At 45.4% G+C, this 26,178-nt stretch overlaps 1 protein-coding gene across 2 annotated transcripts; it reads left to right on the forward strand.

Moving 5' to 3' along the window:
- The first annotated feature begins 9,822 nt into the window (after window positions 1-9,822).
- SMO (smoothened, frizzled class receptor) lies at window positions 9,823-26,042 on the forward strand. Of its 2 annotated transcripts, none has more exons than XM_027840199.1 (12): window positions 9,823-10,178; window positions 15,108-15,313; window positions 16,776-16,985; window positions 17,700-17,872; window positions 18,266-18,485; window positions 18,591-18,714; window positions 19,919-20,011; window positions 20,989-21,097; window positions 21,983-22,168; window positions 22,677-22,825; window positions 23,502-23,636; window positions 24,280-26,042. In XM_027840199.1, exons 1-12 carry the CDS (start codon window positions 9,851-9,853, stop codon window positions 24,702-24,704), a joined length of 2,358 nt encoding a protein of 785 aa, XP_027696000.1. In that variant the 5' UTR covers window positions 9,823-9,850; the 3' UTR covers window positions 24,705-26,042. The 2 variants fall into 2 exon arrangements, with proteins under 2 accessions (XP_027696000.1, XP_027696001.1); XM_027840200.1 differs by lacking the exon at window positions 9,823-10,178 and adding an exon at window positions 14,703-14,769.
- The last annotated feature ends 136 nt before the right edge of the window (window positions 26,043-26,178 follow it).

Genomic DNA, 26,178 nt, shown 5'->3' on the forward strand with positions numbered 1-26,178 from the left:
TTGTGAAGTTTGGATTTAGTCAAAAGGCTGAACTTGAGGACTAGAGGGCCACAGGTGGCCTTCAGGCCACAGGTTCCCTATCCCTGCTCTAGACCCTATCTGTTGAGTATGTATCTTTTTTTTGAATTTTTTTTTTGTTTATTTATTTTTAGTTTTCAACATTCACTTCCACAAGATTTTGAGTTCTAAATTTTCTCCCCATCTCACCCCTCCCCCCACCCCAAGATGGCATGCATTCTGAATACCCCTTCCCCTAATCTGCCCCTCTCTTCTATCTGTCCCCACCTTCTCTTATCCCCTTCCCCTTCGATTTTCCTGTAGAGCAGGATGGATTTCTGTACTCCATTTCCTGTATATCTGATTTCCCAGTTGCATGTGAAAACAATTTTTTTAACATTTGTTTTTAAAACTTTGGGTTCCACATTTTCTCCCTTCCTCCCTCCCCACCCACTCTCATTAAGCAGACAAGCAACTTGATACAGGTTATACATGTGTAGTCATGCAAAACACTTCCACAGTAGTCATGTTGTGAAAAACTAAGTATATTTCCCTTAATCCTATCCTGCCACCCATTTATTCTATTCTCTCTTTTGACTTGTCCCTCCTTAGAAGTGTTTGCTTCTGATTACTTCCTCTCTCCAATCTGCCCTCCCCTCTATCATCCCCTTGCTCTCTTGTCCCCTTCCCCCCCCAATTTTCCTGTAGGGTAAGAGATTTCCATACCCAATTGAGCATGTATTTTATTCCCTCCTTAAGCCAAATCCAATGAGAATAAGATTCACTCATTCCCTCTCACCTTCCCCCACTTCTCCTCCACTGTAAAAGCCTTTTTTTGTCTGTTTCATGTGAGATAATTTACCCCATTCTACCTCTTCCTTTCTCCTTCTCCCAGTATAATCCTCTCTCACCCCTTAATTTTATTCTTTAGATATGCCCCCTTATCTTCAACTCACCCTGTGCCCTCTATCTATCTATCTATATGCATACATATAATTTTTTTCCCTCCAACTACCCTAATACTGACAAAGATCTCATGAGTTATAAATATCATCTTTCCATGCCGGAATGTAAAAGGTTCCACCTTAATAAATCCCTTATGATTTCTCTTTCCTGTTTAACTCTTCATGTTCCACTTGAGTCTTGTATTTGAAAGTCAAATTTTCTATTCAGCTCTGGTCTTTTCATCAAGAATGCTTGAAAGTCCTCTATTTCACTGAATGTCAATTTTTTCCCCTGAAGGATTATACTCAGTTTTGCTGGGTAGGTGATTCTGGGTTGTAATCCTATTTCCTTTGCCCTCCAGAATATTATATTCCAAGCCCTGCAGTCCCTTAATGTAGAAGCTGCTAAATCTTGTGTTATCCTGATTGTTTCCACAATACTTGAATTGTTTCTTTCTGGCTGCTTGCAATATTTTCTCCTTGACCTGGGAACTCTGGAATTTGGCTACAATATTCCTAGGAGTTTTCCTTTGGGGATCTCTTTCAGGAGGTGATCAGTGGATTCTTTCAATTTCTATTTTGCCCTCTGGTTCTAAAATATCAGGGCAGTTTTCCTTGATAATTTCTTGAAAGATGATGTGTAGGCTCTTTTTTTGATCATGGTTTTCAGATAGTCCCACAATTTTTAAATTCTCTCTCCTGGATCTATTTTCCAGGTCAGTTGTTTTTCCAGTGAGATATTTCACGTTGTTTTCTATTTTTTCATTCTTTTGGATTTGTTTTACAGTGTCTTGATTTCTCATAAAGTCACTAGCTTCCAATTGCTCCATTCTAATTTTTAAGGAAGTATTTTCTTCAATAAGCTTTTGGACTTCCTTTTCCATTTGGCCAATATTGCTTTTTAAGGCAGTCTTCTCTTCATTGGCTTTTTGGACCTCTTTTGCCATTTGGGTTAGGCTACTTTTTAAGGTGTTATTTTCTTCAGTATTTTTTTGGGTCTGCTTTAGCAGGCTGTTGGCTTATTTTTCATGATTTTCTTTCATCATTCTCATTTCTCTTCCCAGTTTTTCCTCTACTTCTGTTACTTGCTTCTCAAAATCCTTTTTGAACTCTTCCATGGCCTGGGACCAATTCATATTTTTTTTTGTAGGCTTTGGATTTAGGAGCTTTGACTTTGTTGTCTTCTTCTAGTTGTATGTTTTGATCTTCTTTGTCACCAAAGAAAGATTCTATGGTCTGACTTTTTTTTGCAAAGTTTGGTCATGATTCCAGCCAATTACTTGAGTTATAAACTCTTTGTTAAGGTAGGGGTCTGCTTCCAGTGTGGAGAATATACTGTCCCAAGCTTCAGGGGTTTCGTGCAATTGTTTTCAGAAATACATCTAGGGACCTGTACATTTTCAGTTCTTCCAAGGTGGTATGATAAGGGGCGAGGTGTTTACTCCTTTCCTGGCCTGTGCTGTGGTCTATGAGTGACCACAAACACTATTTTCTGCCTTGGAACTGTGAGGAAGATTTCCTCTCCACCACCACTACAAGCTCCACCACACCAGCACTCTTCCTTGCCCCAGGATTGTCACCCAGAACTGTGACCTAGATCCAAGCAGAGCAAAGCAAGAGAATCCTGCACCAACAAAGAGATCCCTGTAATCCCCCTCTGATCAGCCACTCTATTCCCTGTCAGTCTGTGGGCTAGAAGCTCAGGAAGCAGCAGCCGCCCCGGGGCCGCTTGCAGGGACTGGGGCTGGGGCCGAGCTTCTCTCTCACTGTGGTCACAGACTTTTCCTCCTGACCTTCTAAGTTGTCTTTGGTGTTTGTGGGTTGAGAAGTCTGGAAACTGCCACAGCTGCCCATGGTTCAGTCCTCTGAGGGCTGTTCCAGGTTTGCTGAGGCCTGTTTTGCCTGTGTGCCCACGCCTAACTGCGCTCCTCTCCAACCCGGCAAGATATAATTTTCTAATCAACCATCCAGATTGTCTTGGGCTGGAAATTTGTTTCACTCTGTCTTTTTGTGGATTCTGCTGCTTTAGAATTTGTTTAGACCCATTTTTTTACAGGTATTTGGAGGGATTTAGGGGAGAGCTCAAGCAAGTCACTGCTTTTACTCCACCATCTTGGCTCTGCCCCATGTTGAGTACGTATCTTGAATGAATTTGGAGGATGAAAAATCCATCATACTGAGCCTCTCCAAACTTCACTAGACACATCTTCATGTCAGATACACAATCTATCCACAGAGCAGAACTTGGAAGGCTTTGCAGCTTAGAAGGACCTGGTGTAGCTTGTACTACAGGAGAACCCAAGGTTGCCTCCATCTCTTTATGACACAAAGAGACACTAGGGGAGAAATCTATTTTTTTTAGTAGATTCATATTCATTTTCTGGTTTAGAAACAGACATTCTTCCTCAAGGGAAAATGGTTTGGTGATAGGCAAGCTATAACACAATTTCCATAAGGTTCTAGTTGTGGTAATATAATGTGGGTAGGAATATAGGCTTTGTTGTTATTTCTCTTTTCATCTGGAGACCATTGATGCCTATTTGTTGCTTCCCTCTCCCCACTGTCTGAAAATGTGGAACATTCTGACCTCTCCTCTTCCAATTCACCTACTTCCCAGCAAGATCATTCAAATTCCTGAGCTTTCTGACCATCTAATACAAGCTCTCCAGCACTGGTTCTGGTGGATAGATGAGAGCTGGCAGAATGCTGGATGGCTTAAGAAGACGGGGGGTCTGTGAGTCTCATTGTTGTAACCTGGCTGAGAGGTTAAGGTAGGCTTTAACCAGGGACAGTTTGCAGAGACTAAGTGGCTCACACAGGAAGTCTGATGAAGCTAGAAAGGACATTTAGTAGTGTTTTCCATTCCCTTCTCCCATATCATGAATACGGGGTTCTGGACACATAAAGGATGCTCAATAAATACTGAATGACTCATTCCGTTCCTCTCCTGGGTCTTCTGCCTGACATAATGCACTGTGTGGATGTGTTAATATTGGGTATAGGTTTTGAGGGCCTTCTTCACTGTCTTCTTAGTTGAAGATGGAAAACCTGTGCACACTGAAAGGCATTCATTGCTTTATTTCCTCCCCACCCTTGGGACTAGCCAGGTCAACAGGGACAGGGAGAAATTTCAAAACAAGGAACCCATGATTTCCTGACACACCAGAAAAGTATGTCTTACTTTAGCTACTACCATGAGAAGTCTATTCTTTCCAAAAGAGCCATAAACTGAGAGACGTTTTGTATTCCAGAAATGATGCTGAGAGTCAACAGATGTTCCATACCTAGGTAGCTAATGCATCCTGCCTGATGGAGCAAGAAGAGAAGGGGCAATATTGTCTGGAGAGCATCCTGGAAGGCTGGGCCCCTGGGTCCTATTTGTGACTCTGTCCTGGATCTACTCTATGACACAAAACACATAATATTATTTTGAGTCTTCTGGGAAGCTGAAAAATTACTTTGAATCAAGGTAGAATGCAGCTGCATTTAAGGCACATGAGGTCCAACTTCTGCAAGTACAAGGAATATAAAATATCAATGCTGTCTTATCACAGCTGAAGTTCACAATTTCCTCTTACTGGTCCAGCATGGCATTAACTCATCCCCTCCTCCCCATGAGAGTGGAATTGATCAAAGGGAGGAGTGCTAAGATGACCACTTTCTGCTTTGAGAATGTTGGCACCAGTTAAAATGTAGATGAATAACCTTGACCTTTGTAGAAATCTCTTGACAGACAGCCAAAATAGATTGGTAAGGATGGTCCCATCATGACTAACGTTAGGAGACAGAAAGAGAATGATGGGAAAAGATGGGACAGATTCTTTTCTACTGAAACTGCAAGGGAGATACAACATCCTGAGATGACAGATGATTACCCAGAAGTTACGTTCGAGCATTATAGTAGCAATGGGTTAGTCTTCTGGGAACCTGAAAAATTACTTTGAGTCAGGGTAGAATGCAGCTGTGTTTGAAGCATATGGAGCCAACCTCTGCAGGTGGTAGGGCTGGCTACTTAGAATGGGGCTGCACCAGTGGTTGGTCAGCAAGCTGTGAACCACGAATAGGAAGTCTGAGCTGAGGTCAGGTCAAGAACAGGTCAAGAGACCTTCAGGAAACCAGTCCTGAAAAGGAAGGTTGTAGTTGGTAATAACAGCAGGATGATGGTGGAACAGATAAATACATCTTCCATATGACAAGCCCAGCCAGAGAGACGAGGAGGGTGTTTGTTAAATCAGAGGCGAGGCAAAGGAAGCAACAATCAGGATTTTATTCCAAAAGGGCAAGTTACGACAACAGAGCTTCGCTATCAAGTGTTGCCTTTCAGCAGGGTATACCATAGGTTTTCAGGCAGCTCTGCCTGGGGGCCCACCATGCATCCCGGTCTTAAAGGTGAAAAAATGGTGTAGGGGATGCCAATACAGTACTGAGTCAATAGCTTTATATGTTTCAGCTCAGGATTTCTCCAAACCTCTTGAGAGGCCATGTTATATCTTCAAAGTGGAAGGGGCTAGGGTGGGTAGGGAGTTTTCTGTTGGATTCATTAATTCGTAGGATCATAGATTTAGAGCTCAAAGGGATCTTAGAGGTCAACAAGTTCAACTTCCTAATTTTACAGATGAGGAAACTGAGGCTGGGAGATGATATGATTTGCCTTGAGACCTTGTCTTGGACCAGATCCAAGCCCAGGTCTTACTAACTCCATATAGCTTTTTACCCACTGCCTCATCCCCAAACTCCTTGACTTCTTGCTATTTTTTCCCCTTACATAGTTAAGCCCAAGGGCCTGTCCTAGGATACCTGCTCAAGATGTCCACCCTAGGCCATGATACTTTCATTGAACATTTCCATTAGGCAGTCTAGTCATAATCTCAAACTCAACATGTCAAAATTGAACTAATCACCCACCTTCACTTGACTTCAAACTTGCTCCCCCTCCTGACTTACAAGTTTTGTCAATTCAATGATACCCCAATTTTCCAAGTGACTCAGACTCAAAACCTCAAAATCATCACTGATTCCCTCTCTCTTTTTCATCCTTCACACCTAATTGGCCACTAAGTCCTCTTGCTTAATGATGTTATTCCTTAATGATGCTTCTCAAAATTCACTCATTTTTCTCAGTTCTCATCTGGAATCTTCACCTGTTTCCTAACTGACTCCTCTGCTTCTAGTCTCTGCCCTCCAAAATATCCTGCCTGATTAATTTTCCTAAAAAAGTATTTTGATGATTGATTTTTAATCACTTCCTTGCTCAAAAATTTTCATTGCTTCCTTGATGCATATAGAATAGAACCCACACTTTTCTGTCTGGAATTTAAGGTCCTCCAAAACCTACTTTCATCTTACCTCTTCACTTGGTGTTCTGCCACTCCCCTAAAGCCAGGGATTTTAGGTTTTTCCATTCTATTTATTCACTTATAATGGCTTACCTTTCCCTCTCCATCCATCCAAAATTTCCCTCTCTCAAGAGCCCAGTTCAAAGTTCGCCTGTCCCATGAAGCCTTTTCTAATCAGGCCACACTGATCACTTCCATCTCTGCAGTTCTGTAGCACTTATTACCATTCATTCATTTATTCATCCCACTAGTTATTTATCAAGCACAGGTAAGGTGCTTTGCGGAGGAAAGAAAGACATGTAAAACACATGGTCCCAGGCCTCTAAAAGTTTATGATCTTTGTACTGTTATTAAACTGTTTCCTGAATATAGACCCAATGAAAATGTAAGAATCTCAAGAAATAGAGCTATATCCTGTCTGGCACAGTACTTTGCACATATTGGGCCTTAATACAGATATACTGAATTGAAGTGAATCTCTTGATACTCTCCTCTCTGGGTAACAATCATTCATAAGAGGATGGCAGGGGTTAGGGATACTGTCTGTGACCAGTCTAGCTGTAGATTAAATAACTGGTTCCAAGAGGACCAAACTATCCTTGGTCCCAAGAGTACCTCACTTTAGGAAAAAAAAATTTAAGGCAACTGTGTTAACTCAAATATGAAATATGGTTGATATTACATAGGCAGGAGAGGAAATGAAGTGCTAGAATACTCAGCCTAGAATTTCCTTCAATTCAATAAACTTTGATTAGAAGTACCTAATGCGCCATATGAATAGAGGAAGACTGTTACAGTGGATGGTGGGAGGGCCTGGAGTTAGGAAGACTCCTCTTCCTGAGTTCAAATCCAGCCTCAGACACTTCACAGCTGTGTAACCCTGAGCAAGTCACTAAACTGTTTGCCTCAGTTTCCTCATTTGTAAACATGAGCTGGAAAAGGAAGTGGCAAACCACTCCAGTATTTTTGCCAAGAAAACCCCAAATGGGGTCATGAAGAGTTGAACACGACTGACTGAACCAACAGTGTCCCATCTACTATACCATGCTGCCTCCAGTACCAGGTATTACCCAACTGACAGAACTGTAGAGCTTCTAGTATCCAAATTTGTTCAAGGCACTGTGCTAGATGCTAAGGATGCAAAGATATACTAGTATTTCCTCTCAATGAGTTTGCAAACTAAAACTCGTAGTGGGGAAAGACAAGGAGGTGGTGTTTTATACTGAAAAGTTCTGCCACTTGCTGTGACAATTCACTTAACCTCATCCGTAAAATTATGGGATTAGACTAAATGACTGCTAAGATCCTTTCCAGATCTAAATCTGTGGTCCTACCAACCTATAAAGCATGAAGCAAAGGTCCTGTCAATATGTGAAGGGAATCTTGGGAAGAATGAAGGAGACCACTTTCAGCTGGTAGAGTCAGGGAAGCTTTCAAGGGCAGCTGGCACTTGACTTGGGCCCCCAGGGAAGGCCTGCTTACAGTAATAAAACATTCAGAGGGCATTCTTATAGAAAAGGATAAATGCTACATACTCAAACTTCTGCTTGGTGAAATCCAGTGAAGATGACCACAATGGAAGTGAACCGAAGAAAGACATTAAGCACAAATGGAAGCGAGCTGACGAGGGAGAAAAGCAGGGAACAGCTGTATCGGACTGGGCAATCTGAGTTGGGACTGCCTTCTTTTGGACAAAGACAACTGGCAGCCCCCAAATGGAAAAGGCAGAGCTGCTGCTGTGGCTATTACAAGTGACAACAGTGAAAACAAACAAACAAACAAACAAACAAACAAACAAAGGTTAGTCTTGTAGGGAGAGAAATATCCTGCTCATTCTTATTGAGTCCTTCTTCTGTCACACCTATACACATGGGTAACAACAGCCATATAAGTAGCAGCAGCAGCAGATTTAGGGCTAGAAGAGACCTAGGAAGACATCCAGTCCAACTCCCTCAATTCTACAAATGAGGCAACTGAGGCCTGAAGAGATCGAGTGACTTTCCAAAAGTCACACTACTAGTGGAAGACAAAGGTGGGGTTTGAACCCAGATCATCTTACTCTAAATCCAAGACTTTTTGATTGCTTCTATGTCAGTAGCATCTTGCAGCTTAAGGAATGAGAGAAATGTGTGAGAAAGGGAGAAAAAAAGAGATAGAGACACTCAGACATACTGAGACAGAGATAGTGACAGAGTGAGCCTAGCCCACAGCAATGAACCTCTACCTCTCTACTCCTGGACAACCCCCCTCACACACTCACACACCTCTTTAGCAGAGTAGAAATTATATTCTAGTCACTTATAAACAAGAAGATACAAGGTGAAGGGAAGGCCCATGGATATGGATGTGCATCGAGGCTTGGTATGGGAAATACCAATAATTTTGGAGTCAGAGCACCTAGGTTTGAATTCTGATTTCTGTTACTCGTTGCCTTCTTCGCCTTGAGCAAGTGACTTAATATCGCTGAGTCTCAGTTTCCTCAGCTGTAAAATAAGGGGGGAAATTAGGTTAGATCTCTAAGGTCCCCTTGAGCTCTAAATCTATACCGAGAGGAACTGAAGAGAAGAAAGACAAGCTGAAAAAACAGCGTAGAAGTGGCACTACAATTGAGGGGTCAATCCTACAAGGCAGGAGTGTTGTGAAATACAAAGGTTAGCTCCTAGTGTCTAGGCCCCTCTTTTCCCTACCAAAACTATTTATAAATAGAGACAAATCCCTAAACTATGACCTAGTAAGGAGGATCTTCGCTCTCGCAAGTCATCAAGAAGTGGGAGAGGAGTTCTTATTTTATATCTGATCCTACCCTCTGGCTGTATCCAATTCCTAAGAAAGAAATCTGGTGTGAAGCATCTCCTACCTCTCCAGCCCTGCTGTTTGGAGCTGGCTGCTGTGAGAGTAGTCTGATTCCCCTTTTCCCGGCCCCCGAGACGGCGGGGCTACCCCTGCCCCTCCCCTCTTCTCCATCCTCTTCCCTCCCCTCACTGGGTCCGTCCCTCCCCCGCGGCTGCTAGTTAAGGGGGGCTGGGCTTGGCTCGCTGCGGCCCGTACATTCCTGAGAGCCGAGCGAGGGCAACAAAGGAACCGGGGAGCCGGCGGGGCTAGCTTGGGGTGCAACGGGGTGCTCAGCGGGGCAAGGCTGCGGCTTGGTCGTTGGAGGGCGGGGGCGGAGTCGGGGGGGCGGTTGTCTAGAGTTTACAGCCCACGCACAGCTGTGTTTGCTGGGCGCGCTGGAGGCTTTTATAGTGGGAGGGGGCATGGGATCGAGGATTGGGGGCCCGGCGTACTTCAGGTGCTGAAGGAGACTTGGGGAGCAAGGCGGAGGGGTGGGGGCCCCCACATTGGGGCCCGGGCTGCAGCCACCCCAACCATGGGCCGCCAGTTACAAAGTTTGCAAAGTTGGGCGCGGAGGGGTCGGGGCGCGGGCGGCGTCCAGGAGGGGCCGGAGCGGGGCTCGGGGGACTCCCGGAAAGTCTGAACGGCGCCCCCGGAACATCGGGTGCTTGTGTGCGCTGCCGGGGGGGTTCAGGGAGGGAGGGGGCTGTCTCTCTTTCTGCTGAGTTGGCGGGTTTGGCCATGGCTGCGGCTCGGCCCGCACGGGGGCTGTCGCTCCAGCTACTGGGGCCGAAGCTGCTGCTGCTGTTGCTGCTGCTAGGGGGCCCGGGCCAGGGGGCGGCTCTGAGCGGGAACAGGACCGGGCCTGTAGCCTGGAACGGGAGAGCGAGTGGGGCTGAGACCGGCCCGCCCCCCCTGTTGAGCCACTGCGGCCGGGCAGCCCCTTGTGAGCCGCTGCGTTACAACGTGTGCCTGGGCTCGGCGCTGCCATACGAGGCCACCTCCACGCTGCTGGCCGGGGACTCGGGCTCCCAGGAGGAGGCGCACAGCAAGCTCGTACTGTGGTCCGGTAAGGGCTTTCAGCGTAGGTCGGAGGGCCATTTTGGGGGTGATGAGATCCTCGGAAAAGTGTGGGATTGTGTGTTGTGTTTGTGTGTGTCTCCGTGTGATTGTACGAGGGAGCTTTAGTATTGAGGTCCCATTGCATGCAGGATGCGACAGATTGGGGGGAGGGCACAGAGGAGTCTGAAGTAACTTGGGTACATTAGGCATTGAATAGATGTTTTTTAATTGAAGTGAAAAGGCAGGTTACAAGGGGCCTATGTAGATTAGGGGTACACATGATGCTAGACGAGTTCGGAAATGGAGTCAAAACCATAGGGAAAATACCTTAAAAAGGGATCCAGGTCAATGTTGCCCCAAAGTTCCTTCCCTTAGGTGGAACCCTCAGGGTTCCAGAGATGCAATGTGAGTGACGAGAGATAAGATCAGTAACAGAGGGATGGAGGGGAAAGGAAGAGGAAAGGCAGGAGGATTGGAAGGGGCTTTTTCATTTGGAAAGGGAATGGGAAGGAAAGAATTGAGATAGGAGACTATTAAGGGATGGGAAAATGGAGTATAAACCAGAAAGTTTGGAGATTTTTGATTTGGTGGTCAGTCTGATGAGTTGTGCCTTCTTCTCCCCCCCTTTGAACCACTTTGGTTCAGGCTCAGGTTAGATCGGCAAGGAACTTTCATCTGAGTTTTCACAGCTGGAAAATAGGGACTGTGATATTGTCCTGAGGCTGGGAAAGAGCAAAATAAAGCCAGAAGGCTTTTATGAGCTCTTATTCAATTTTAGGCCTCGGAATCCTTAGGTTGGAAAGGACTCTCATACACCTCAATCTCAGATTTTTGAAGCTAATGGACTAAATTATTTGCATTTAGGACTTGGGAGGTACTAAACATGGTAGAATAGGCCCAAATGGGTCCTTTATTATCAGTCTTTTTTTTGTAGAGGATCCCCTAACTCCTGGCCTACTACCTTAGTAGCGAATGATGGTGGAGGAATAATATCTTTCTAAAATTCCCCCAGAACACTGATTTGGTTTATTCCCCTGGGCCTAGGCAGAATAGCAAAAGAAGAAAAGACTAGAAGCAAACACATTATTTGTCCTAGGATCATAGATTTAGAACTGGAAGAAACCTTAGAGATCATTTAACCCAGGTGTTCTTAAACTGGGGTCAGTAGCCTCAAAAGAAGTCCATGGACAGATTTCATGGGGTCTTTGACCTTGGATGAAGAAAAAAAAAAGCAACATCCTTAGTTTCACTAACATCTAACTTAAACTCAGCATTTCCTTAAGTTATTTTAGAACATTGTTCTTGAGAAGAGGTCCACAGGCTTCGCCAGGAAAGGGGTACATGCCACATATAAAAATGGTCAAGACACACTGGTTTGGCCCAGTTCTCTCATTTTACAGATTGTGGAAACTGAGATTCATTCAAATTAAGCGAGTTGCCCAAGGGCACTGCACTTGAACCCACATCTTTCGATTCTTGATCCAGTACTGTCTACTAAACCACACTGCTCTTTTATAGAATACTTGATACATCGCACAGCTCAGACACATATCCTTAGCAAGTATAGTAACTCATTACTTCTGATAGAGAAGTTTTTAAATGTAATATTATCTATGTTTATCATAGCATGCTATAATAATGTAACTGATTCTGAAGCAATGCAACTTCACTGGAGCCGGATGGGATAGGTAGAGGGGTGAAGAGGGAACAGAGCTGGACAACAGTGATTTGGGTCCTTAGGGACCTTTGCTCTGAAAAGTCCCTGTGGGATGGAGAATATAGACAGCTTGGTGTAGTAGAAACACTGGACAGAGAGGTGGACAAAAGAATTGGGTTCAGATCCAATCTCTGACCCTAGTAAGATAAATTACTTTGGGCAAGTTACTTAACCTCAGAATTTCACTTTCTTCCTTATTGAAAATGGAGACTAAGACCGTAAGTGCCTACTTCCCAGGGCTTGTTGTGAGGATCAAATGAAATAAAGCAGGTGCTTTGCAAATACCTTTTAAAGCTAGACTATTTAAATGTCAGCTATTATTACTTATTAATGAAAAAGGGAAGCAGGTGTGTACTAGGTGCAAAAATCATTAGCTTCATTTCTGTTAGGTCAGGGTCAAGGAAGTAGGTTCGAATGCTAAGTACCCAGTTGTTTCAACTCACCTTGAAATTCTTTCTTCTTTGACCACTCCCATCAGCTCAGCCCTTTCACTTTGTTGGGGAGGTGGCTGGTAACATGAACAGCACAACAGGGAAAACATAGGTTGCTTGGACCCATAGGGTAGATGGGTGGGAGGGTGAATAAGGTGGACTTGGACTTTGTTCGAGACCCACAGTCAGTTTCTTGAGCTGATTTGGATAGTGGTTTGAACTGTCTCAAAGTTGGGATCTTGCCCAAGTCAGTAAGTTTCACCAGGCCCTGGAGATGTTTGTGTGGAGTCTTAGCCATCCCAGGACACTATGGATAACTTAGGCTGCTTTCCTAAATTGTAAATTACTTGAGGACAGGAATGATCTACTCTTTACTTTTCATAAAGACTGCATGGACCACAACATTACTAATTGCAGCTAAAAGAGATTAAAATAAACAAAATTAACAAAATCAATAAAAATACAACAAAATATAGATAATACTACATTTCAAAACTCAGTCAATATGCAGCCTACCAGACTCTTTATGCATGGATTAATGATCCCTGTTTCTATTTGAGTTTGACACTATTGGTCTAAAGGACTGAGATGTAGAGGCAGTGTAGTTGCCCCATTAGATTGTAAGCTCCTTGAAGGTAGGTTTTGTTTCTGTATTCCTGGAACTTACCACTGTGGCTGGAAGGTTGTTTTTATTGTTCAGTTGTGTCTGACTCTTTATGACGCTGTTGACCACAACATGCCAACACTATCCATGGGGTTTTCTTGGCAAAGATATTGGAGTAGTTTGCCATTTCCTTCTCCAGTAGATTAAGGCAAACAGAGTTAAGTGACTTGCCCAGGGTCACACAGCTTATGCGTGTCTGAGGCTGGATTTGAATTCAGGTCTTCTTGACTCCAGACCCAGTGCTCTATCCACTGAGCCACCTAGCTGCCTCCTATGCCTGGAAAGTAGCAGGTGCTTAGTACATGCTTATTATTTAGTAGATGAAGGTAGTGATGCTCAACTGAAAACCTGAAAGCTTTGGGGGAGCTACTTTTAATGGAAATTGGTATTTATCCTATGAAATTTACCAGGTCTATTTAGACCTGGGATCTCTCTTGGATCTTCTGAATTTCTAGACCATACCTTACTCCAGCTTTTCCCCACATCCAGAGATTCCAAATTGACAGGAAAAGGATGTCTCCTAAGCTTTGTCCCTTCATGATCCAAGACTAGCTTCCAACCAGTTCCATTTAACAGGCATTTATTAAGTGCCTGCTTTGTGCCAAGTCACTCTGCTAGGCATTGGGGATACAAAGACATAAATGAAAACAGTCCCTATCCTCAAGGAACTTGGTAGGAGGGCAACGAAGGTAGGTCCAGGTACAGCCAATTAGCATGACTGACGCTGGTGCATCACTGCCCAACACTTCTCCATACCCTTGCCCCACAAAACAGTCACTCCCATCAGTCAATCAGTCACCAAGCATTTATTGAGTGCTTCCTATGTTCTGGGCAATGTGCTAAGCACAAGAGGTACAAAGAAAGGCAAAACACAGTCCCTGCCTTCAAGGAGCTTACATTCTATGCATAGGGTCCAGAGAAGAAAAAGGGCAGTCCAGTGGAAAAAGCACTGGATTCAGATTCAGAGGATCTGGGTAAAATTCCCAGCTCTGTTTCCTTCTGCCTAGGTGACTTTGTGTAAGTGATTTCACCTCTCTGGGCCTCAGTTTCTTGTTTGTAAAGTGAGGGCCTTCCAGCCCTAAACCTATGGCCCTGTAACCTTAGAAGATGGAAGAGTTACTCCATTGCTTGTTTGGGGTTAGGAGGTAGGGAGGAGTGATTTTGATACATAGAGGCCACTGTCATTGAAGGGATGGAGAAAGCCTTTTAGGATGTTACCTTTCAGGGAGCCTGAAATCATGGTGCCTTTGAGCTCTGCACAGCTCCTTTTGGGACCATCACAGTGTGCCCTCGGTCTATGCTCTGGAGATACCCTTGTATCTCCAGATACCTGATGGCTGTTAGCCTATTGGATTAGATCCCTGAATTCCCACATTGTTCTTCAGGGGTGGTAATAGGGGGCCTTTCACAATTACTGACATATACACACACCCCATTTAATCATTTCACCCTGGACCCCATACTCTCAAGAGTTATCCCTGCTACAACTGACTCAGGAATAGATTAATGAAGAAGTAGGGATAGATGAGGAGGGGTTGCTTAGGGGCAGAGCAGGAGAAAATGGGCGGGGCCAGCAGGATGAGGAATGGGCAGGGGTGATAGGGCAGGCTGGGTGGAGAGTTCCAGTTGCCTGTTTCTGGCACCTTTCTTCCTGCTGACATACACAGAGTCTCCTCTGTTTTTCTTCATCTGACTTCCTGTTTCTTCTCTCTCGGGCCACGGAGTACCTGGCTCCTCTGACCACCTCTTCCTATGCTCCCACCTCCTCTCTGTTTCACTCAGCTTGGTAAGGGGGAATGAGGGTTCTGGGGGTTTTAGCAAGTGGAAGGGGCTTCTGAGGTCTCTTGAACTGGCAGAATGCACCATTGAGTGAAGGGGGTGGGGGTCTCTTGCTTAGCTGTCTCAGGTTCCCCCCTTTCCACTAATTATGGCTGTGAAAGGCTTCAAGATCACTACTATAATTGGTTATCCTGACTTGATGCCTCTGACCATACCTGGTCCACAGTATTACAATGAGAGGTGCCCTAAGACACAGTGGGGGTATATGGAATGTTGTCTTGAATCAGAGGGGAGGGGAGGGTCTCTTCACTGCCCTGTTTGTCCTCACTGCTTCCTTCATTCCAGGCCTTCGGAATGCTCCCCGCTGCTGGGCAGTGATTCAGCCCCTGCTCTGTGCTGTCTACATGCCCAAGTGTGAGAATGATCGGGTGGAGCTGCCCAGCCGGACCCTGTGCCAGGCCACTCGGGGACCCTGTGCCATTGTCGAGCGGGAGCGGGGCTGGCCCGACTTCCTGAAATGCACCCCAGATCACTTCCCAGAAGGCTGTCCAGTAAGTGGGAGTGGTGAAGACTAGGGGACTCTGAATTTGGTGGGATGCTAGGTATAGGGAAGAATCCAGGGTGCCTAGGATGAGGGACGAGAGGGACAGACTGCCTTGTCTTTCATGGTACAGTTATCCCTTCCACATCACAGAGGTTAAAGGCACATTGAATCTGCGATCTGGAAAATCTGCAAAAGATGTTTTGGCCCTCCCTCTAAACCAGAGAAGAAGTCTGAATTATTATGGTATTAAAAGAAAATATGTTGATATTATACAATACCATACATATATCTTACACATTTCTGAGTTTCTAAACTTTTTCTGTCATCTGCTGGCCTTCATGTGTTGTTTGCAGTTTCCTCAAAACTCCCAAAAAACTCTCATTTAATTTTTTATGCCGACCTCTGATATATCGAAACCACGATGGGGAAAGTCACGATGTGGAAGGGATACCTATACTCTTATTCTATATAAGTCAACAAAGCTGTGAGCACCAAATGAAACAAATCAAATCAAATCAGCTTGGATCCCTTTACAACACATCAGGCAAGTGGACCTCCAGCCTTTCCTTTAGGACCTCAAGTGAGGGGGAACCCATTATCTCTGTAGGCAGCCTATTACATTTTGGGGTGGTTCTAATGGTTAGAAGTTTTTTCTTATATGAGTCTCAGCTACCTCTTTCCAAAAAAAAAAAAATCTGGAAATAGAGGAGCCCAAGTACAGTGTTAGACTATGACAGGATACATCACCTTGCCATCAGATTACTGTGTTTGAGAAGACACAGGAAAACTTGAGCTAAGGGTGACCTGATCAGCCAGGCTGTAAGTGGTGCTGGGTGGTGCAGTGGTGGTGTCACTTGACCATGAGTCAAAAAGTCCCGAGTTTGAATCCTGTGTCGGACATTTACTAGCTTTGTAGCCTTGGGCAAATCACTTAACCTTTCTTTGCCCCAGTTTCTTCATCTCGAAAGTAGGAATAATAAAAGCACCTCAGAGGGTGGCTATGGGGATCAGATGAGAAAACATGTAAAGCATTTTGCCAACCTTAAAGCTCAATATAAATGCTAGCTATTGTTATTAGTATTGGAATTATTGGAAGGGATCACTTGGCTAAGTGTCTAGAATGGGAAGCCATCACTACCCTGACACTTGTAGTTAATCAATGAGTCTAGAGACACAAATGTAAAATAGCAGCTAGATAATGGTACATAACAATTTGATCAAGTGCTCGGCTTATGAAATAGATTTTAGATGAAATTACTACATGTTATTATAAATACAAATTTATATATGGTATAATACAATTTTACATGTAATATACATATACATTGTTTTATGTATATTACATATATGCAATATAAATACAAATGTATATACATATATATTACTATAAATATGAATTATTCCTGACCACCATTTCTCCCCTTTGTATTCTCTTCTTTTTATCTTACCCACCCTGATGATATCCCTAGAATGAGGTGCAAAACATCAAGTTCAACAGCTCGGGACAATGTGAGTCACCCTTGGTACGCACAGATAACCCCAACAGCTGGTACGAGGATGTGGAAGGCTGTGGGATCCAGTGCCAGAACCCACTCTTCACTGAGGCTGAACACCAGGACATGCACAGCTATATCGCTGCCTTTGGCGCCGTCACTGGCCTCTGCACCTTCTTTACCCTGGTCAGCGTGGGGGAGCGGGGCAGCACCCTAGGTCTTGAATATGGGAGGCCAGGGAAGTGAGGAGGCCCCCAGAGATGGAGAAGTTCAGTTCAATTCAATAAGCAGTGAGCACCTTCTATGGGCAAGGCATTGTCCTAGGCCCTGGAGATTCAAAGATAACAACCAAAAAAATCAGTCCTGTCCTGCAAGAAGCTTACATTCTCTTGGGGCTGGGGAGGAGCAGAGATACAATATTAAATAAATACAAAGTATAAAAGTAAATACAAAGTAATTTCTAGTGGAGGGTGGTGAGAACCCTAACAAATGAGTGAGCAAAGGCCTGTAAGAGTGGCTTGGCCTTGAAGGGAGGTAGGGGTTTCCAGAAGAAGTGAGAAAGGCATGGAGCACAGTCTGGACAAAGGCTGGGGGAGGGAGATGCATTGAGCACATATGATGTGGGCAGGAGTGTGTTGTCTGGGAGTAAAGGCAGGAGAGCAATTAGGATACCAGGTTTATGGAAAGCAGGAGGCTCAATAGGAGAGGGCTTGGTTAGGGAAGCACCTAGGGCAGGGATGGGGAACCTGCAGCCTTAAGGCCACATGGGGCCTTCTAGGTCCTTAAGTGTGGCCTTTTGTCTGAATGCAATCCCTGCCCTAGGGAATGAGTGGCAGCTGGGAGACCATGGGGTAGGTAGACTCCCCAGTTCCCCCTGAATGTGCTGTTTGTCATGCCCAGGCCACATTTGTTGCTGACTGGAAGAATTCAAACCGCTACCCCGCTGTCATCCTCTTCTACGTCAATGCTTGCTTCTTTGTGGGCAGCATCGGCTGGCTGGCCCAGTTCATGGATGGTGCCCGCCGAGAAATCGTCTGCAGAGCTGATGGTACCATGCGGCTAGGGGAGCCCACGTAAGTGCCCTGGGAACCTAAAGGTGGGGGGTGCCATGTGTCTGAGGGAGTCCATGTAGGTGCCTGGGGAAACTAAATGGGGGGGGAGGGAAGGAAGTTTGGGAGACATTAGCATATTCCAGTCTTCTCACCAAGGAAGCATCAGCCTGGAATTAGAAACCAGTGTGTACTTCAGATCCAAACCCTTGGAACCTGTGTGTAGCTCATGTCCCCTCACTCCCATCCCTTTCCAGCCCATATCCCCTGTCACCTTGGGCTCAGCTCCTCTCTGCTGTAATCAGGTATTGCTCTGATAGGGTCACTATGCGCTTGACCTGCTGAGTTAGCAGGGATATTTTAGGGAAGAGAACAGTAGGATGGACTACTGTAGTGACTCCATACCTGTCCCCACAGCTCCAATGAAACCCTGTCCTGTGTCATCATCTTCGTCATCGTATACTACGCGCTAATGGCAGGCGTGGTCTGGTTTGTGGTGCTTACCTATGCTTGGCACACCTCCTTCAAGGCTCTGGGCACCACCTACCAGCCTCTTTCTGGCAAGACCTCCTACTTCCACCTGCTCACCTGGTCACTGCCGTTTGTTCTCACCGTGGCCATTCTTGCTGTGGCCCAGGTACAGGGGCCAGAGGCTAAGGGAGAGGTTGGGGTCTGGCAGAGCATGGGTGCAGGGGGGGCTTTATATGACCAACTATCTTCTCCAACTCCCCTCCTACTTTAGGTGGATGGGGACTCAGTGAGTGGCATCTGTTTTGTGGGATACAAGAACTACCGTTACCGAGCTGGTTTCGTGTTGGCCCCTATCGGTCTGGTGCTTATTGTTGGGGGCTATTTCCTCATTCGAGGTGAGTAGGATCAACAAATATTTATTAAACTCTACTCTGTGTAAGGTAATAAGCGTCAGCTGACATCTTATGTAGTGCTTCAAGGCTTGCAAAGTAATTTATTGCGGGGTGTGGTAACCCACACCGGTAATCTTTGATGTTGGGGGAGGTTGAAGCAGGTGGATCATTAGCGCTCAGGAGTTCTGAGCTACAGTAGGGCTAATGTGCATCAGGTGTCCACACTAGGTCTGGCACCAGTATGGTGAGCCCTTGGGAACAGAGGACCAGCAGGATACCCAAGAAGGATGAGCAGCACAGAATGGAAAAAGAGAGCAAGCCAAAACGTCCATACTTCTCAGAACTGGGATAGGGCCCATGACCAGATACCTCACTTCCAGCCTGGGCAAGATACAGAGACCCAGTCTCAAAAAACAACATTAAAAGCATTTAAGGATTCTTCTAACAATCTTATGATGCAACTCCTATACGCGTTATTATCCCTGTTTTATAGATGAAGAAACAGACTCAGGTTAAGTTACTTGGTCACAGTCAGACAGCCAGTAAATTTTAGGGACAAGATTCAGACCCGAGTCTCTCTCTATTTCAAACCTCACATACCTTTCTTAGCATATTGTGCTACTTGGCCAAGAAAAACCTTCTCAATTCTGCAACCTTAACCGTCAGCAATCTTGGGCACATCCTGTTGGCCCACTGTATGTGTTTACACTGCTTTCACGTATACCCTCTCCTCTCAATTTTCCACCTCGCTTGTGTGCCTTTCGTCCCCTCCCCAACAGGATGGAGACACTATGTATATTGCTAATCCCTATGTCAAAATTCCACCCCCAAATGTATCCTATTTTCCACTAAGCTCTTATTTTTGTTTTGTTCTCTCTCTATAACTCAGTGTACACTCTGCCTCTTCACCTTCACATGTGCCTCATTGAGATCTCCATTTATTCTGTATTCTCTAGCACTAACTTGACCTGTCAGCATTAGTTAAAAGTAGCTGGTCCAAGATTGGACCTTTCTTTCCCCTTGCATTGGCTCCTTGGCAGCACTGGTTTGACCTGTTCCTGGTGTCTTATTCCTCTGCAGAGTTTTGAGTGTCTTTAATTTCTACTGTTCCCAAGCTCAAAGTCAGCACAAAGATAACTCCCCCGGGTTGGCTTGGATGGGATTCCCTTGGCTGATAACCTTTGAAATGCTTTTTTTTTTCCCCTAGGAGTTATGACTCTCTTCTCTATCAAAAGCAATCACCCTGGGTTACTGAGCGAGAAAGCAGCCAGCAAGATCAATGAGACTATGCTTCGTCTGGGTGAGTGGGGCTGCTGTGTAACACCTGCCAGTCCCTCCATTCGATTCAATTCAACTTAATCGGCATTTATTTATTAAGTGCCCAGTACATACATGACATTCTGCTAGGACACAAAGAGAAAATGACCAATAGCCCTTGCGTCAAGGATCTTACATTTGGCAGCTGGGTGGTACAGAGTATAACCACTGAGTTCAGTCATTGTAGGCAAGTCACTTACCCTCTTTCAGACTCCGTTTCATCATCTGTGATAATAACAGCATCTAGCTCCCAGGGTTATTTCAAGGATCAGATGAGTAGTGTGTGTATGAGGCGCTTTACAAAACTTAAAGTGCCAAATAAATGCTATTATTATTACATTTCATGTTGTCCCTTTATACTCCACTCTTACAAGGATGGAAGAAAAGCAGTGACAGATGGGTTTCAGAGAAAGGCTCTTAGAAGTGCCAGCAGGGGCATACTCTCTGTACTGTGAACAGAGACAGAGGAGTGGGACAATTCGGGCAAACAGGACATCCCTAGGTACTTCCCATTCACCTGAAGTGGGAGGGGAGTTGGAGAAGAGAGTGGGTCACATGAGACCCTCCTTGTCCCCAACTTCTTCCTTGGTCTCTTGCCCCTGTCTCTGGGCTACAGTAAGAGCAGTGTTTCAGTCATTGCTATTCTCTATAGTCCCTTGCTTCTCACTGCAGGGCCCTCTATCATTTGGACACATTTCTCTTTACTTTCTATTCAAACAAACTAGGTTCGGGTTCCACTAGAACATGTTCTAGTACTGAACCTAGTTTGACTACATTCTAGTAGGCTCGTACTGAACCTAGTTTGTTATCACTTGAGAATCAGCTGCCTTTAGGCTCCATGTGGGGCAAGCTTCCTTCTCCCCGCTTCTCTGTTCCCTGGTAGTGGGATCTAATCCACCTAGCAAGAGCATCACCAAGTTGGGGATGGAGTAATGGGGTAACACCTCTGCTCCCCCATAGGCATTTTTGGCTTTCTAGCCTTTGGCTTTGTGCTCATCACCTTCAGCTGCCATTTCTATGACTTCTTCAACCAGGCCGAGTGGGAACGCAGCTTCCGGGACTATGTACTGTGAGTATGGGGCTGGGCCTCTGGAAGGGGAATGAGGGTGGAGACAGGGATGCAATAGAGAGAGTACTGTGTCTGGCAGGACGGGAGGAAAGTTTTGCAGCCTCTGAACTAAACGGGAGCCAGCACTGGCTAATTTTGTTCATCAGGTAGGAGCTGTTCTGTCTAACCATGTCTCCTCCTTGGGTGCCTCAAAAATCCCTCCATGTAATCTGGTTATTAAGGCTTTCTTCAAGGCCAATCTCAAAGCTCCCTATTGCTTTGACTAGCTTATCTCTAAGGTCTCTTCCAGCTGTAACTCCTATGGGTCTGTTTGTCCATCAGCCCTCATGTCTTCAATCTGTGGCACAGAACTATGTTTTGTACTTGTTAGCATGGCTTTTGTGATCATTAGCAAATTACTTCATGCCTAACCTTCTCTAATTAGGCTATAAATTGGCCATAGGGACAATGTCTTCTGAATTTTGTGAATTTTCTTCTAGCAACCACCATCAGCTTCTGTGCATAGCAGTTAATTCATTATTAAACTTGGAGATGTATTTAAAGGGCCATCAGTCTGAAATATCTGCAAGAGCTTTTCCTACATTTACCAGAGTCATACGAATGATGGATCTGAGAGCAGGGAGCGCAAGTAGCTTCTGAGCTAGAGGACAGTACCCTTGCCATAGGTGACATTTAACATTTTTTATTAAAATAGATACCTTCGCACATTCTAATTTTTCAGACCAATTTTTTTTCTCTTGGCCCTGGAATGAAAACTTTCACTCATTTGTGAGGCCAGTTTAAAAGATTGGGCTAAACTTTTGGCAGTGCTGGGATGCTGGGTATCTGAGAGGATCTGCTGAATCATGTTGTTGCCCCTTCTCCTTCATCCCTCACCACACACAGGTGCCAGGCCAACGTGACTATCGGGCTACCTACCAAGAAGCCTATTACTGATTGTGAGATCAAGAATCGTCCCAGCCTTCTGGTGGAAAAGATCAATCTGTTTGCCATGTTTGGTACTGGTATTGCCATGAGCACTTGGGTCTGGACAAAGGCTACTCTACTCATCTGGAGGCGTACCTGGTGCAGGTGGGGCCAGTCCAGGGACTTCTTAGAATCCCAGTCTTTCCTGTCTCATCTCTCTTTTCTCAGCCTCTTTGCAGCTGTAGTCCTCGGTTGCCCCAGCTGTCATTTAATGGAATAGGCCAAGGCCAAGTCTAGCTTCCTTGTGCTCACAGGTGCCTCCTGGAGATACCAGGTGCTGCTGACTACCTGATTTATTTCCAGCATAGTGATAGTCTCCCATTTTGAGTAAGAAGTTGTTTAAATTTGGAGAACCTGGATTTCTTCTCTTCCCATCTTTGTTGGTGGGAAGACATTTTTTCTTTGGGAGTCTGTGATAGTTGAGAGAATTTAGATTATTAGGGAGCTGTGTTATCACCCCTTGAGAACTGTAATGTTGGTGCTTAGACAATTCTCTAGGAAAAGTATAACAGGAAAGTCAAAGTGAAGTGGTAAGGAGTGGTCAATTAGTATTCTTCTTTGAAAAATATTGATGAAAATCTATTCCCCCTGTCGCAACCTCTTTTCCCAATAGGTTGACTGGGCAAAGTGATGACGAACCCAAACGAATCAAGAAAAGCAAGATGATTGCCAAGGCTTTCTCTAAACGTCGGGAATTACTACAGAATCCAGGCCAAGAGCTCTCCTTCAGCATGCATACTGTGTCCCATGATGGGCCTGTGGGTGAGGCTCTGTCTCATTCCCAGCCCCAACAATTTTCCCTCCTAATAGAGGATGGCATGGATTGATCCTTGGCTATGGGAAATGAGACTCTTGCTCCATCTCTCCTTTTCTCTTACCCTCTTTCTTTTCCTTTTCTTTCTCCTTCCTCTTCCTGCTCCTCTTCTTCGTCCTCCTCCTTTATGTCTTTCTTTCTCCTTTTGAGAGGGTGATTTGGCTTCTGTACCAGTCCTTTGGCTCCAGCAATTACTTTCCATACAGCCTTCCTCTCCTCCATTCGGGGTCCCATTTGCTGAAGTCAGACAAGGTTTGAGAGTCTATTCTTTTCCATGCCAGCGTGGTGTAATGGATAAAGATCTGACCTCAGTAAGGAGGAGCCGAGTTGAAGTCCTGCCTCTGACAAGTTCTAATTATGACCCTGGGCAAATCACTTAGCCTCCCAGTGCCCTTAGACAACTCTTGAAGACTCTAAGTTGCAGAATGTGTACTTCTCTGCACTGGTAGAAGGAGTTTCCTTACCCAGGGTTCCACATTAATGAAATCATAGTGCAAAACAAAGCAAAACTTTCTCCATGGACTAGAAGTATTGGCTGAAGGTGACTGGTGCTGAGAAAGAAAGGGGTTTTAGGTTAACACCAGGATGATGTCCTTTAACTACCCCTTCCTTTTTTTTCCACAGCGGGTTTGGCCTTTGATCTCAATGAGCCCTCGGCCGATGTCTCCTCAGCCTGGGCCCAACACGTCACCAAGATGGTGGCCCGAAGGGGAGCTATCCTGCCCCAGGATGTGTCTGTCACTCCTGTAGGGACTCCAGGTATGAGGGGCAGAGATTGGGGAAGGGAGAGAAAAGGGGGCCATGGCTTGCAGGAGATGCTTCAGGGCAGAGGCTCTTGACCTTTTTTGGGTCATTGGACCTCTTTGGCAATCTGGTGAAATCTATAGACCCCTTGTCAGAATTGTGTTTTTTAAATGCATAAAACAAAATATACAGAATTACAGTGGAAACTAATTATATTGAAAGATACTTATTAAAATTTTAAAGTTTGCAGACCCCAGGTTAAGAACCTTTGCTCTGGAAGGGGCAGTAATAAAGCGGGGGGAAAAAACACACTAGACTAGGAATGGTGAGATCTGGGTATTAGTCTTGGCTGTTACTTTGCTTTGTGACCGTGAGCTTAACTTCTCTGGACTTAGTTTCTTCATCTGTAAAATAAGGGGGTTAAACTAGATGAATTATAAGATGCTTTCCAGAGCTAAACTTCATGGAATTTGGTGGAACTAGAGCCTATGGCTAGTAGGATTGGGAAATTACAAGGACAGAACTGTAGATCCTAGAACTGGGACCACAGGTGGTCTAGGATGAGTGATGGGAGGTGGGCAGAACCAGGGGAAGAAGTGAGTTAGCTCCACAGTACCCTACAGCATGGCTGAATAACCTCATGTTCTCTTTCTCCTAGTACCCCCAGAAGAACAAGCTAACAAGTGGCTGGTTGAGGCGGAGATCTCCCCAGAGCTGCAGAAACGCCTGGGAAGGAAGAAGAAGCGAAGGAAGAGGAAGAAAGAGGTGTGCCCTCTGGCACCACCCACAGAGCTTTGCCATCCTGTGCCTGCACCTAGTGCAGTGCCCCGCCTGCCTCAGCTGCCCCGACAAAAGTGCCTGGTGGCAGGGGCCTGGGGAACAGGGGAGACCCATCGACATGGAACTTGGACCCTGGTCTCCAACCCTCTCTGCCCAGAGCCGAATTCTCTCCAGGATCCATTTCTGCCAACTCCACCAGGCCCTGCAGCCTGGGCTCCAGGGCGTCGGCCCTGTCTAGCCCCCATTCATTCCCGTACCAACTTAATGGAGGCTGAGTTACTGGATGCTGACTCTGATTTCTGAACCTTTGAGGGCAGGACCTAAGTTGAGGGTGGGGGTGGCTGGCAAGTGGGAAGAAGCAAACTCTGGTTCCCTGACTACATCAGGCCAGGGCCAGGAATAGGCAGCTTTTCTCCCTTCCCATTTGCCTGCTCCCCAAGGCATCTCCTATTCCCAGAGACCCCAAAGGCCCAGTACCCTCCCAAGGGAGTTATTTATCTCTGGCCCAGGATAGCAAGACTGTGGGAAAGAGACCTGGCTAGCTGGATTTCCATGGCAGGACTGCTCTGCTTCTCAAAGCTGCCCATTCCTTAGCGGGTTTTTCTTCAGGGCAGAGATCAATAGCCAAAGGCCCTCATTTCTCCCTCAGCCAAGCAGGAATTGGGCTGAGGACAAACAGTGTCTGAAAGAGGAACGATAATACACAATGCCTAGTATATTGGCAGTAGAGGTACCAAGCAGGAGAAAGGTAACGGTGCCTAGAGAGCTAGGCCTGAGAAGGAAACAGCACCTATATAAGCACAGGTGAGGGACCCTCCAGTCTTAAGCAGAGGCAAAACCCTACTTCTCAGACAAGAAGGCTGAAGCTAGGAATGATAGTATTCACCTAATTTTGTATTTTGTGTCCTCGCCTTTTGTCTGAAATGGGGCAGGGAATTCCCTTCTTCCCTTTGTAGGCGTGGAATAGAGAAGAGGGTTCATGGCCCCATTCCTAGAAAAGTGTCCTTTAGCAAGGGCCACACAGGTTCTACTGATGACCTGTAATTTAACCTTTTCTTCCCCCATCTTTTCCCCCTACCCTTCTACTCCTACCAGGCGAATTCATTCTTATCTCCTCTTTGAATTGTGTTGTCTTTGTTTCCCCCTCCCTATTATATTTGTTTAGCGCTCAGAGTTATATTCTGAAGCTCTGGGCAGTCACCTCTTCACCTTTTACTTGTAGGCCCCATCTCCAGGAGAGACATTGGTTCAGCAGTGGGGTCTCAAGCTATGGGTACGAACATTGACATACGAACATTGACTCAAGAAGGGAAGTGGTGGGTTGTCCTTTATGCCTCCATGGGACTGATAACATCTCTTCGCTTGGCCCATCCCCTGAGAATTGGAGCCATTATTCTGAGGGTCTGTTAAGAGGGAACTACTCCAGAAGGGCAGACATTGCCCTTCCCATTGACACAATCTGAGTATGGGTGTTTATCTCCCTACTGTTTTAATCTATGGTACCATTTCTTCCCATTCCCCGTCCACCTTTTTCCCACAAGTCAGGCAGCAGAAAGCCTTTGAAGCTTGTTGGGTTCTAGGCCAAGGGCATGGGGATTTGGGTGAAGGAATATAGCCAATAAAAGATTTTGTACAAATTCTTACCTTCCTTATTTTTCTGAATGCCTCTACCGTGGGCTTCATATTTATCTGCCACTGACTACCACAATATTTGAATCCTGTTGTCTATTGAGACCATTTCTTGACACCATTGTTCATGGTGTTCATGAGACCCACT

Source organism: Vombatus ursinus, unplaced genomic scaffold (genome assembly GCF_900497805.2).
Source record: "Vombatus ursinus unplaced genomic scaffold, bare-nosed wombat genome assembly UNPS02014839.1, whole genome shotgun sequence".
Taxonomy (NCBI): Eukaryota; Metazoa; Chordata; class Mammalia; order Diprotodontia; family Vombatidae; genus Vombatus; species Vombatus ursinus.